The sequence below is a fragment of the Sceloporus occidentalis genome, unplaced genomic scaffold, assembly GCF_023333645.1.
Source record: "Sceloporus occidentalis isolate IW3139 unplaced genomic scaffold, rSceOcc1.0.p SCAF_311, whole genome shotgun sequence".
In the NCBI taxonomy this organism is placed as follows: Eukaryota; Metazoa; Chordata; class Lepidosauria; order Squamata; family Phrynosomatidae; genus Sceloporus; species Sceloporus occidentalis.
In genome coordinates this window covers 69,451-84,240 of record NW_028317291.1, presented here as the reverse complement: position 1 = coordinate 84,240, position 14,790 = coordinate 69,451, and the positions used below count along the sequence as shown (strand labels likewise).

Here is a 14,790-nt window from a genome sequence, read left to right as displayed (position 1 = left end):
CCCATATTGCCAAATTGTCTCTCAAGACCTGAGTAATCCTACAAAAAACCCTACCCATCGGTATAATGCGACAAGCAAAGTAAAATTTTCCCAACAACGACTGCAGTTGTTTCAAAGCAACTTTCTTAGCTGCACAAAAATGACTGACCCAGAAACGCAAATCAACAATCTTATCCATGGGTAGTTGAAATGTCATGGACACAGAGTCAATCTCTATACTCAAAAACGTAAATCTAGTAACCGGACCCTCTGTCTTGTCAGGAGCCAGAGGCACCCCAAAACGCTGCAAGATGCTCTGCAACATAGCCAGCACCATAGCGCAAACCTGAGATCCCCCAGGGCCAATACATAAAAAATCATCTAAATAATGGATGACAGAGGGAACCCCACACTCTCTTCCCTTACCACCCAATCAAGAAAGCAACTAAATGTTTTGAAATAGAAACAGGAAATTGAACATCCCATAGGCAAACACCTGTCAACAAAGTAGTTCCCGTCCCACAAACAACCCAGCAGCTGAAAGCAATCCGGGTGAACTGGCAATAGCCAGAAAGCAGAGTCCACGTCTGTTTTTGCCAACAAAGCCCCTTTACCGTAGCAATGCAGAATCGAATGAGGCGTAAGAAACCCTACACAATTCCTTGTCGATGCTATCGTTCACCGACCCACCTTTTGGAAAGGAAAGGTCATGAATCAACCTGAATTTCCCCGGTTCCTTCTTGGGCACCACGCCCGAGGGGGAAACCCGAAGGTTACCCAAAGGAGGACTAGAAAAGGGGCCCGAGATGCGACCCAACGCAACCTCTTTTGACAACTTCTCCCTGACCACCTTGGGGTAAGACAACGCTGATTTTAAGTTTCTTACAACCGTGACCGCCTCACCATCTTGAAACGGAATATAAAAACCCTCAGAAAACCCTGACTCAAGCAAAGCTGCCGCCGCCCTATCAGGATATCTAGACAACCACGGCAACATCTCATTTACTCTCACCGTAGTCGTCCCCTTTTGCACCAGCCCGTGACCCCTCTCCACCCTTGGTCTTTTTAAAACACTTTGACAGAGGGTGGGAACCTGAGCATCCTGAACATTCATGTTTAAATCTGCTGCTGGTCACTTACATTGTCCCTCGTTAAATTGCCTACTATAGCCTTTTTTGAGACCTAAAAATGGCTGCCGCACAGGGGCCATAACCTTGAGCCACAGAGCAATCCAATCTAAATGACGAACGCATCGCTTTTCTCTGACGAAACTGTTCGTCATACCGGAGCCAAGCCAGGTTACAATAGATCCTGTGCGCCTCCCCAATGCTACCCATGTAGCAAAACAGTTGTGAACACTGGTCAGAAGCCTTCTCACCAGTAACGCTTGCCAAAATGGCAAACGCCTGCCACCAATTCTGAAACGTTCTAGGGATTAGGCGAAACCTGCTTTTCTCTTCATCCTCTTTTTTCCTGTCGTCAGCCCTAGACAACCTGTCCAAATTAAAACGCTCTAAGGGCAAGAGGGTAAATATATTGCGATACTCCCCCTTCCATATCCGATCCTTCACCTCCTGTTTTAAGTGAGCCCCTAACGGACCCTCGAAACACACATACGCTTCCCCTTTTGCTGTATCAGACAAAGGTGGGGGATCCGTCTCCTCAGCTACCTTGTCAACACCAGTAACAGGTAAGGCATCCTCAGCAGAATGCACCCCAGTGCCCTCCTCCCCACCCCGGTACCCAACGAAGTACCATGTGAAGCAGATACCCCACTGCCAGATGCGGCACCACTCTCCCAAACATCAGTTGGTGGAGCATGCGCAGCCCCAGAAGTAGCAGCAGAAGCAGCGGGGAACTTATTAAGCAAAGAAGTAAGAGCAGAAACAAAAGAACCTCAATCCACAGGGTTAATAGCAGGGGCATCCCCACCCCCACCTGTCACAGGTGTCTGAGAAACCAATAAGTGAGTGGCCTGCATATGTACTGCAGGACCAGTATCTCGTGACTCACCAGGCTGGCTTAGGGGCGCTTGCACATCCGTTCCAGACGTCAGCACACCGTCAGGAGCTGTAGTAGTAGTGAATAGTTCTGGAGTATCAGCCAGCTGTTGAGCAGAGGGCGCCCTACTGTGATGACCGGCTTCTGGCACCGCACATCTCCTATTCGGTGAGGAACACCCACCCACCCAGGAGCGCGGAGAGGAACCACGCCGGGAATGCGAACGCAGAGAGGAACGATCCCGGTAACTCCTCCTGCCACTCACGGCAGGGTCATAAGTGGCCGACGAGTCTCCAGACCGCCGATCACCGCTCCTGCGAGAGATAGGCTCCGCCCTCCCTCGCACCGGGCGTCCGTGGACCTGAGACAACTATAACAGTCGTCCCCGGCTGCCCTGCCGAACTGTACCTCCGGTGGTCCGCTGCTCGTCACGTGGCGCTTGATCCCCGCCTCCTTCCTCTTCTGGACGCGATCTTCGCGGGCTGGTGGCAACCCGCGTCGGAACCCGGGATCTCGTACGCCTGCCCACAACTGCCTACCACTCTGGGCTAGACCTCGTTGGGGACCGGGTCTGTCATGCCCTGGGAGCCCTCTGCTGCACCGATCCTGAAGCTTGCGCCGTACTTGCTTCTCGTGGAGTAGCTCCACCGGTCAGCTGCTCCATACTTTATTCCAGCCATTCGTGCTATAGAGCAGACTCCCGGATCCTCGCCATCAGCACCTCCAACTTGGACATAACGGCCGTTAGGTAGGGAAAAATCTGCAAAAAACAATATTACTCCAAAATAGAAAAACCACGATCTGCCTCTACGTGTGTCCATGCACAATACTGAAAAGGCCCTACACCATGACCCTATTTAAAGGGGCATTAACCCCCGCCCCCAAATGACCCTAACCTATCAAAAAGGGATCCATGAGGTGATCATCCACCCCCACCTGATCCAGGCCTGATCATGAGGCCCCTCCCTTGAATTCCCTCTATCCGGGGCCCGCTTTATGCTTTAAAAAGCCGTAGAATTCTTACATTAGGTTTGATGGGATTGCAACTCTAATTTTGAACAAATAAACCAACAACACCCACAAAAGTATATATTTCTGTAAAGCAGACAACCCAGACTATCGTACCAGGGGTATTTGGGCACCAATCACTGTCAAAGGTGGCTGCAGAAATTATTTATTGTGCTTTTTTTCACCAACACTGGTTTCTCACTCTTCTCCCTGCAATCCCCTTTCACCGATCACACTGTGATCTCCATGCAAGTCCCCATAGACTTTCATAGAGATCACAGTGTCTGTGATGAGTGCCTCATCAGAGCGATCGGATATCCTGCCCTCCAATGACCTTCCGGGTGACGTCAGCAGTGACGCGACCCGGAAGGGAATGCCCGACAGCCTGATCTCCCTGTAGCGGCAGGGATGTGTCCCCGCTGCCGCAAGGTCAGGACGTACCGGTACGTCCATAAGGGTTTCTTGAGATGCATTTTATGGACATACTGGTATGTCCATAGGGGACGGAAGGGGTTAAATCCGATTTAATTTCATAGGCATTATTTGTTCAGTTTGTTCAGATTTGAGATTCAAACCATGTTTTTAAATAATCTGGTGTTATCCTATTGTGATGACCTGTGATATTTCAAGCTGATCCCTTGTTCCTTCAAATTCTTTGAAGATATTACAACATGAAGTATCATTAAATTGTCAAATTGTCCCAAAAAAAACAAACAAACAAAAAAAACGTACAAATATGGCTATGAACGTATTATATTTAGTCATTGAACAGAGAGGATTGTTAAAGGACACTTAGCCCATGTTGTGGCCCGCAGAGAAAACTTAATTTAAATATAACTTCTACATACAGTATATGTTTGCTAGCACTTGCACAGTGCATATTTATATTACGTCATTACATCATCCACAAACCAGATTTTAGAACGAGGAAATTGTTTTTTTCTATATGATTTACTTTGTTTTTCTACACAGGACCAGATCATTTCATAGAGTTTCTGGACTTGGTGAAAAGTCAGATTTTATATACAGATGCCTTAAAACTTTATTCAGTGGGGACTGCTGAATATAAGGTTAGCATTCTAACACATACTTTTATAATTAAAACCTTTATTTTGAAATGAGACACATGTAACACTATTAGAGCTAATATGTACAAAACCTATCCCACAATAGAAAGAAAGGGGAAAAAAAGGGAGTGTGATGGTTGGGTATCCATACGGTTGTGTGAAAAAGAAAGTACATCCTCTTTGAATTCTATGGTTTTACATATCATGATATAATCATCTGTTACTTATCAGGTCTAAAAGTTAGGTAAATACAACCTCATATGAACAAAAACACATGACATATTACACAGTGTCCAGATTTATTCAACAAAAATATAGTCAAAATTAAGAAGCCATGTGTGAAAAACAAAAAGTATAAGATGATTCTTATTATGTCCTGATATGTGAAACCACAGAATATTTTTCCACATGACTTTTGGTCGTATAGTTGGTTCAGCAACATCCCCTGATTACAGTAATACCCTTCATACACAGCTAAATAGCTTTGCATTGCTGATTGCAATGTGCATGGTCACCTAGTTGTGGTAGTGATCAGATATCCCAGCAAGGTGCCATTCTCTACTCCTTTTATCAGTACTTCTGGCCAGAATTTGAAAAATGTGGCTCTTTAGTCCATAAATAAACCAATAAACCTATGCGTGTACTCAGGAGATTTTGCTGAACACATACTGTTGTTTGACAGTGAATCATACCAGGAGCAGTAAATTTAGTGTGTGTGGAAAAAGTGGTAGTAGAATTGGTGCATGCAAATAGTTAAAACACTAGCATTTGAAATACCCTGGGGTGTCTAGTTTTCAAAGATATATGATTTGGTATATGGTAAATTGAACTGAACAGCTTCAAAGATGTCCCAAATAGGATATTAGGGCAGTATGACCAGGTTCTAACTAACGGTTTTTGAAATGGCAATGGGCTACTTATTGCCTTATGGGTATTTATTGCCTTATAACTTGGAACAAAACATAAAAACATTGGGTATTTCTAAACTCAGGACAAATGTTAGAATCTATTTAGGTTCTAAATAGATTATATAGTCTTATATTTGAGCAAATACGGTATAACTTCTGTGGGTACAATAAATGAGCAAATTACAGCTAAACTTGAGCACCGCAGAAATGTTAAAACAGCCATTGTCACAAAGGGTACAAAAAAAATCATCTCTGTCCTTAAGGGGTTAATACATTTACAAGATGACTTGTCAATTATAACTTACTGCATATTATAATTAGTACAATACATCGTTATATAATACATTTGTATTTGTGAATGTTACAAAAATATATTAGTACAATTTGCAAAGTTATCTATATAAAAAACAAACCTAATTTGAAGAAAAGCTGTGAACATGTCAAGATGACATATAATCTTCCCACTGCTGCAAAAAACCCTAGGGATAGTATAATGGCCATTATGTGTAAATGCTGTTAGAGTTTGAAATGTTGAGATGTGTTCTGGTGATTAATCTTTGTTCTACTAGTGAGTTTTTGTGATTGTTTAGGCCTATATCACACCACCCTCAAGTCTTTTTATGTTAAGAAAGTAAGAATCAACCCAGTTTATTATAAGATCAAAAAAGCACTTGGTTTTTGGTCATTTTTTTCTGGCAAGAGCTGAAAGTACTGTGGGAGGGAAATGTATATTAGTAAGGTATGTGTTTATATTTGTTCTTATTAATGTGTTTATCTATTTTATATTTATGTAAAAAAACATTTGATTTATTTATATAATGTATGAAATGTGTTAATTCTGATGGTATAGCACAGTGATTTCAAAGAGAAACGTATTACATGTGTTTTGCATAGTTGTACCAAAACTTTAACACATTAACTGGCTTTTTGTAGGCAATCAGTGATGCATACGGAGATTACTTGATTTCGAAACATCAGTATGAAGAAGCTGGTCTCATCTTTGCTCGCTGCGGCAGTCATGACAAGGCTCTGGAAGCTTTTCTTGCATGTAACAGCTGGCAGCAAATAATGTGCATGGCCTCTCATCTCCATTACACAAAGAACAAAATGGCTGACTTGGCAAGAAATGTGGCCGGTGAGTAGTGGAAAATAGCGATGGAGAATGTCTTACAGAATTAAAGAGCAGGATTTTTTATTTTATTTTTTTTAAACTTAAGTATTGTTTCCTTTTAATTTATATGCTGCAATTCCATTTTATACCTAGGTAAACTTGCTGAACAGAGGAAACATGCTGATGCAGCAGCGCTTTTAGAGCAGTATGCAGAGGTACATTTATTTCTGATTGTTGGAAGTTAATGTGGTTATCTGTGGTGAAGCATGCTTGCTCTTTTCATTCAGAGACAATCTGTGAATACATTTCATAAAAACAGCTGTAGCATTTAGAAATGCTGTAGCATTTATAAACTAAATTCCCTTGCCATCTTTGGCAGCAATGATAGATGAGATTATTCCTTCCACGCCCCCCAAATGTGTTTTTCTTGCCCTGCCAGGTAGGAAGAGAGTCTTCAGTCTTCCCTCTTAATTGGGGGATGATTCCCACTTTTGTTCTTAAAAGCCTTCTCTGATCATGGGAACTGTAGTGGGTAGTTGTTGCTGTAAAAGCACTGGTCTAGCTAGCTGTGGGTATTGTGTGTGCGTGTGTGCGTTTCAGTTTTGTCACATTGTTAGGCATGTTTTTATGTCTTCTTGTTAAGTTTGCATCTTAATTTCAAAGTTGTTGGCCAAACCCAAGTCATTGTAAAGAGCACACGTTGATACACTTCATAAAGCTTCTGCCAAGACGAAGCACGCTGCCTGTTCCACCAACAATTACCGTTTTCGGGATTATAAAAGATTCCTTTGTTCAGCATGTCTGCATTCCTACATATCAGGCTGGATCATCTACCTCACAGCCTTCCTATTCTTCTGTGGGACAAGAAGAACTTACATCCTCTTCAGATCCTGATATTCTCTTGTATGAAGCTCTTTTCTGAAGAAGAGTGTACCATTAGGGAAGAATGTTATTCTTTCCTACTGATGAGGTTGGCAAACCCAACCTCTGTGATACTATGCGGCTCTGAAATTAGAGTTATAGTCAGAAGATCCTTCTTACTGGTATTCCAGAAATTTGAAATCTTTTCCTGTGTGCAAGTCAGTCTCTTCAGCTGTCAAACGTGGAAGCATATACAGAAAAGAATACTGGAAAGAACAATTGGAGACAAGTTTTGGCTTCTCCTAGGATGACTCCTTTTGGGGATTTTGTGCAGAAAAAGATGTTTGCGGATGTGCAAGAGACCAGGCCTACAGCCATACATTGTTTTGTAAATTCTGATGGCAAACATCTTATAGTTGGGACTTGTTTGCTGCATTTTCTCCAAGACTGGGTAAGACATTATTGCCCAGGGCTACAGGATAGTGCCTTTCATTACAATGTCCTATGTTTCTGTGGGTCAAGATTGTCAGTGCAAATTTGAAGGAAACCTTTTTCCTTCCAGGATGAGCTGGTCCTAGTTCCATTTGCAAAGGATGTATATGGGAGCAGATTTTTGCCATGCCAAAAGCCTCAGAGCAACCCAGGATCACTGTTATTTGGATATTTTTGTGCAGCACATAAAATTCAAAATTGGGACTGTCCAAAAACTTTGTTGGATGTTCATTTCCCAAGATTAATCATGATGTAATAGGCTTAATGGATTAACGCCTGCATATTTCTATATACCCAGATTTGCATTGTTTTCTCTTGGATCTCAAATGCCAAGGGAAGAATTCATCTTCAGATTAAAGCTCTGCTTATTGGTCAGTGTTTTGTCCCAGAATCTTTACAAAGTCCTCAAAGATGGAGCTGCCCAGAGAGAGACCAGATGGAAACAAACTTTAAAGCTTCCTGTTTTTTCTCTCTCTAAATCCAGAAGGCTCTCTAGGGGGTTTAAACATTCTGTCATAATATTTCCTTCCTTTCCCTCCGGAGTAAATAAGGGAATCATGAAGGAGGAAATGTCATAGTGGTTGCCTCCAGACTGGCCTCAGAGAGTCTGATACTCTGATTTATTGAGGATGTCTCCGATCTCCCTCTTCCCCACACCTTCTGATGAAAGGTTCAGTAACCATCCAGATCCAGTAAGCCTGTCATTAACCTCATGGTTTCTGAAAGGGAGCTTTTCATTCAGGAGGGTGTATCTGCCTCTGATATCCTCCTGAAATACCACAAGAAGGTTTATTTACAATACTTTTTTGTTGTGCCATGCCAGGAAGACATCTCCATTCGATCCTTAATTCCTGATATTCTGAACAACATCTTGGGCAGAACTGGTTGATGTCTCCCCTGAGTTAACACGTGATCTACATAGGTTTTTCCAACACTATAGACAATATTGTCCATGCTCTTTTTATTTTTATTTTACCCCTTCTATTGGGGTCATTGTTGCATCTTATCTATCACCGCAGCAGAGGATGGCAGGGGATATGGAGAATTCCATATCTAGAATTTTTGTGTGTGGGGGGGGAGTATTTAGGCTTGCCTGGTGGACGTAAGTTAGTGTTCGGCAATGCTCACATATGTGAGCAAGAAAAATGAACCCCCCCCCCTTTTTTTTGTTGAGAAATTGAAGACCACAGGATGCCGATAACCCTTTCCATGGTCCTGTGGTATCAAGACAAGGAGCACAACTGCCAATAAGCAATGATACAAAACACATTATAACAATAATGTAGCAAAGTAACATGAATATCACAACAGTACTAATCTAGTAACATGACTGGGTCCTCTTACAGTAGACATTTACACATTTAAGTATATCCTAGTAATAGGGCTCCATAGCCGTTTGTAACATAAAGCTATAATTTTGACTTGACTGATTATTTCTTTCTTAGGACTGTGAAGAAGCAATCATGTTGCTCTTGGAAGGGGCTCACTGGGAAGAAGCTTTACGTTTGGTAGGTTTGTACTGATTGCTCCTTTGTGCTGTGAAAGTATTTGACAATGAATGGGTTTCTTTTTTTTCTTCACTTAGACCATGTTTTTAATATTTGTAGATACACAAATATGGTCGTTTTGATATATTGGAGACAAACTTAAAGCCTGCGCTGTTAGATGGTAAGTCCAAATAAACAATACAATGCCTCAAATGATGCTTACCGTCTTGCCTCTCAGAATATGGGCGATAGGAGCCACTGTCTTGCTTTTTCTGTTCAAAAAAGCTACGCTAACCTAAATGGTATTTTCAGAAGTTTTTCGATGTTGAAGCTCTATTGATTCAATGACATGTTGTATGTATGTCCTCATCTAAGCCATTGGTTCCGAACCCCGCCACAAGGAAACAGAATGCATTGCTGGTTCACTAACTTGTTTCTCCTTTCTGACTGAATTCATTCAGGGAAAAACATGGTGTTTTGGGAAATTAAGCAATTAAGTGTTTTAGTAGCATTTGTTGTGAAAACTGTTTGTTATACATGGGGTAAATGTTCCCAGTAAAAGAGGCATGGATAGCCTTTACCTTTAATAGTAATTTAACAGCATTCATTTCAGGCATTTTATGATCAGATGGTTGAAATGGGAGCATCATTTTAATCCACCCTTTGCCTTATACATTGGTCCACACAAGCTGTGGCTTATTCACCCATTACATATGGGAGTGAATAATATTTTTAGTGAGTTATCTGGGAAATTGTTTAGTATAACATTATCTGTTCCTAGTCCTTAAGCCTTACTTTAAGATATGTATTCAGTTTACAGCCTTTTTACATACTATTGATAATTAACAAAAGTCATGTTTTAATTACATTCCAGTTTTGTAATCTGCGCAGTTAAGGGTACATTTAACACATCTCATGGAAATCATTACAACGTTAGAAGTATAATGCACTGAAACAACTTTCTTTACAGATCCTGATAAAATGAGATTGATAAACTAACAACATAAATAAAGCAAAAGAGAGATCATCCTAGTTTTACACCTGGTTCTACACCTTTTTATCAAATATTTTTTTAATTTCTTTGATATTATTTTCCACTTTGACAATAAATATTTTTTTATTCTAAGATATGAAAAACACACCTTGACTTAACTCGAGTTCCCTCCACAGCCTAAAATCTTTACAGGGCAGAATGATATATAAAACACAGTTTAAGATTTTATTATACCTAAAAGTTATACAGTTTTTAAAATGTGTACATTTGTTTGCTGCCAACATCTCTGAATGTAATGTTTTCAATGTACATTTGATCAGCCCAGAGAAATCACATGCTGTTTCTTGATGGCCAGAAGTCTCTATTCACTCACCACAAGCATCGTTTGGCTGTCGTCAGAGACCTAAAGGAGAAAGCTAGACAAGATCTACTAGGTATTTACTAGATGTTATGATTTAACTTATTTGTAACTTATATAAGTTTACTTTTTCTGTTATCTTTATAAAAAGTATCAGTATTTTCTCTTTGGCGAACAGGGTTATATTCATTTTCTTACCAAGCTTCACTTGTGATCTCTCACTAGTCTGTACTCTGGTTTTTCCAGATCAAGAAGTCACAGAAGGTCCAGATGCCGACATGTTCTCAGAAACAAGCAGCATCATGACTACAAGCAACATGAGTAGCAAATACTCGCATAGCAACTCAAGGATCTCTTCGTAAGAGTGAACGCCATCTTGCTTATAGAGTTCTTCAAAAGGTGTTGTGTAACGTTAAAAGTTGAAAGATTTAATTTGGTTTTCTTTCTAATGCTATGTAGGAGATCATCAAAGAATCGGCGCAAAGCAGAAAGAAAAAAGCATAGTCTAAAGGAAGGAAGTCCTCTTGAAGATGTGGCTCTCCTGGAAGCTCTGGGAGAAACTATCCGCACAGTGGATAAACTGAAAAGTAAGTAAAAACACTTTTTGTCCATTGCAATGTCAAAACACCATGTTTTCTCAGGCCACCACAAACACCCAGTCTAATGTATATGCAGGTGAAGTTCACAGCCTTTTGAAAGCGCTTATACTCTTTATGTACGATGAGCAAGCCAGAGAAATCCAGCAGACATTTGATGAATTACTAAAGCTGATGGAAACGTCTGTGCCAGAAATATGGACTCCAGATTTACATCTAAATGCTGCAACACCAGTAAGTTTATTATTTGTCGGTGCCGAAATCGTTTTTTTATTAATCTCAGTGATGTTTGCTAATGTTGATGTTTCCTTCAATTTTATAGAAGGTTTTATAAAATTGATTTTTCAATGATATTGTTACATTTTGGCTTCAGTAACTTGAGAATTACAGTGTGCAAAATAGTATGCAAATGAGTTCTTATAATCTAATATGTAATCGTAGCCTTGCCATCGTATGAATTGCTGGGCAGGGCTTAAAGTAAGGTCCAAGTAGAGTGTACATGCTGCACTCTGATCCCTGTCCCACTTAGAGTTTGAATTCCACAAGAACAAGTGTCCACTTGCCCTGTGTGTCCCTCTGCTGCCTAGTCCTCCCCTCTACTCTGACCTGCCCACTCCAGCTCCCATCTGCTCCTTTGGCCTGTTCTGGCCAGACCCCTCCAGCAGCCCTTTGCTCTGATCTGCCCATTCCTTCCCACTCCCCTTTCACCTACTCCTACCAGATCCCATCTGGTCCACTCAACATGTTCTTTCCCCTTCTTCTTTGACCTGCCCTCTCCTTCCTCTGCACTGACTCATCACATTCAGCTCGCCTCTGTTCAGACACACCTCCAGTTCCTCAAAGCTCTTACCTACCCCTTCGGCTCATCGCCAGCGGCTCTATGATGCTCCCAGCATTTTCCTGCCCCTCTATGCTGGCCTGCACCTGTAAAGGGGAAAAGGAAGAGAGGAAGTGAGAGCAAAACAGGTGGTAGAGAGGAAGATAGAAAGAAAAGGGGGAAAGGTTTTTGGCCATGGAATTTCAATCACTCCAACATACACAAGTAAACCAGGAAACCAGAATTTATACTAAGGTGACTTTTATATACATCAGCAGCTTTTATTTCACTGTACAAAAATGCCACCAAGTTGGGCATGAACAGTATTTTCTCCATCTGTTTTCCATGTTTGTCCCCACGGGGTTTCATTGTAGAATGGAAGTCTCAAATTTGAAAACATACCTTTTTTTCTTTTTTCAAGATTCTTTCAGCCACCATGTTACCACATATAGGATACTTGATTTACTCTCTAGCTAGCATGTGCTTCAAACAGAGGACAATCTAATGACTATTCCAGTGTTACTTTAAAGCCTGTGAAGTTGCTTCTTTAAACAAATACATACCCAGTGAATTATTTTTGTGTGTTTTTTTTCTAGGCTATAGGGCCCAATTCAACTGCAAACAGCATAATGACTTCTTATCAGCAGCAAAAAAACATAAATACGCTAACACAAGGTAAGAAAATTGTACATGAGTTTCTGGCATGTTCAGAATAAACACCAGTGGTGTAATGGAAATTAAATGTAGCAACTGAATACCCAAGATGAATACAATCTTAAATATATTGGTCTGTATTATGAAACATATGTTTTATTATCAATTATTAAAGTATAGCTACAATAGAACAAAAAAGATATTCCATCTGCTATAATGCAAAAGCTAAATGTAGTCTAATTTTACTGTTATATCCTGCCTAAATCACTAGAGAAACTGAAACAGATTTGTAATCTAAACAGTGTTTAGTGTGTGTGTGTGTGGGTAATACACGAACCTTGCAAACTATATATAAAAAAAAAATAATCGGATGTGGATTTTATTGATGTTAGCCACTGCTACAAATTGTATTCCTTTTTCTAGTTTCCCCCAAGTTTTGGGTAAGGCTTCATCTGTGTAGTGATTTATACTTAAACTAGATGTTATTTAACACTTGCACTATAGCAGGTACGATACCCTAATTTTTATCATTATAGTTTTTTGGTTGTATTCATGTTGTCTTTAATAATTGCTATTAAACATTTTATTACATGTGCATTACATTTATGAATGTACCTTATTTGTCCTTTTAACTACATAATTATTTGGATATCTCATTTATATGTGAAACATGCAGTTTCTTTATTTCTTCATCTTTAATGTTGCCAGCAGGTAGATTGCGTTTGAAGTTAATATTTGTTTCTGTTCATTCCAGATGCTGAGCTTTTTATTGCACCTACGCTTATGAAAAACTTTCAGTGGAGACTAAGCATACTTTAGACTTGTTATGTAGCTGATGAATACCTGACAGTTGTGTTTACGTGCAGTTCCGTAATAACTTGATTCTCACAGTAGCATGCTTCAAGGACCATGTTGTAATAAGATCCTGTATTTTGCGGAGTACATATGCATTATTTGACATGTATGTGTTATATTAAAACATTTTGTTACATTATGGTTGGTTATTTTGTAAAACTACAAAGGAGCCAAGTGGCTGGCGAAGGAAAAACTGCTATCAAGCAAGGGAAAAAGATAAATGATGGTTTCTTTTTTGCTTTTATGTCTTCTTTTGTTTTACTCACCTTTGTTTTGCATTAGTACCTGACTATCTTTTTCCTTATGCATCTTTTCTGTTCTTCTGCGTGGGAGGTGGGTACACATTGATCAACCCCCAGACCAGCATACTGAAGTAAGATGGTGATGGCGAACCTATGGCAAGTGTTCTATAAAGTGCACCCGAGGCCTCTGTTGTGGCACTTGGTCAGGTTGCTGATTGACAGGGGTCTGTATGAACAGATCCATTTTTCCCCAATTTCACAGCTCCCTTGCGAAGCCTATTGATGCTAAGCACTGAAGCTACACCCACTGCAATGGAGGAGCACTGAAATAGAGATCTGTGAGAACAGACCTTGTGCTCCTATCACAGGAATTAAGAAAGGTAAGATCTCTAGATTGTAAGCTCGTTTGAGCAGGGCCCTCCTCACCTGTTGTCTCTAAGTTGTTATGTTACATACTACTTATGTCCTGTCCACCCATTGTACAGCGCTACAGAGCTTGATGGCGCTACATAAAACAAATAATAGTAAGAGATGGAGAGAAAGGGGAGTGATAGATAACGAGAAAGAGAATCTAGTAAGAAAATGGAGAGATATAGGGGAGAGATGAGGAGGGGAATGTAGAGAGATGGAGGAAACGGAAGTGGTAGTAGCAAAACATGGGTTCCACCTGAGAAACCACCAAACACTTTGAACCCACTGTTCTCAGTCTGCAAAACATTTTTTCCAGTAGTCAAACATGTGGACTCATGAACTAAGATGTTAACCAGTTCCAATGATTCTTTCAAGCCTTTAGCTGTTACCATAGGGTTCTTTTTTTACCTCATTCTGCATTGGCCTTGGGAGTTTCCATAGAAGTTGGTCAGCCAGGATGAGTCGCCACAGTACTAAATAGTCTAACGGTGGACTGTTGAATATTTAAGATTACTTTGTAACCCTTTCCAGCTTTATGCAAATAAACAATTCATGATTGTAATAATGACTAGCCTAGGGGTTCACATACTTTTTCCAACCCACACTGTAAATGTTTGAATAATGTATCCAATATGGACGTATTTGTTTGTGTTTGGGAAGGCCCTTTTCCACCATGACTGTGTTCCTTTTTACATAGCAAATGACTTTGGTGTGAAAGAACAGAGCCCTGACCTCAAACACCTTTGGGATGAACTGGAAAGGAGATTGGGAGCCAGGCCTTCTGACCTCACTAATTCTCTACTGGGTGAATGGGCAAATATTCCCACAGAAACACTCAAAGCTTGTAGAAAGCCTTCCCGAAGGGTGGAAGCTGTTATAGCTGCAAAGGGAGGACCAACTACTTATTAATATCTATTTAGAATGCAGTAATATATGACCCTGTTATAAT

At 40.5% G+C, this 14,790-nt stretch overlaps 1 protein-coding gene across 1 annotated transcript in view; it reads left to right on the top strand.

The window, feature by feature from the left end:
• Window positions 1-13,152, top strand: part of LOC149274905 (putative elongator complex protein 1) — a 76,083-nt gene extending 62,931 nt beyond the window's left edge. Inside the window, exons 26-36 of the mRNA XM_089505101.1 lie at window positions 3,961-4,058; window positions 5,897-6,098; window positions 6,228-6,289; window positions 8,873-8,935; window positions 9,035-9,095; window positions 10,229-10,342; window positions 10,513-10,624; window positions 10,726-10,853; window positions 10,942-11,096; window positions 12,276-12,354; window positions 13,088-13,152. Coding sequence (XP_089361227.1) covers window positions 3,961-4,058; window positions 5,897-6,098; window positions 6,228-6,289; window positions 8,873-8,935; window positions 9,035-9,095; window positions 10,229-10,342; window positions 10,513-10,624; window positions 10,726-10,853; window positions 10,942-11,096; window positions 12,276-12,354; window positions 13,088-13,152 — 1,139 coding nt within the window. The remainder of the gene's footprint in view (window positions 1-3,960; window positions 4,059-5,896; window positions 6,099-6,227; window positions 6,290-8,872; window positions 8,936-9,034; window positions 9,096-10,228; window positions 10,343-10,512; window positions 10,625-10,725; window positions 10,854-10,941; window positions 11,097-12,275; window positions 12,355-13,087) is intronic.
• The last annotated feature ends 1,638 nt before the right edge of the window (window positions 13,153-14,790 follow it).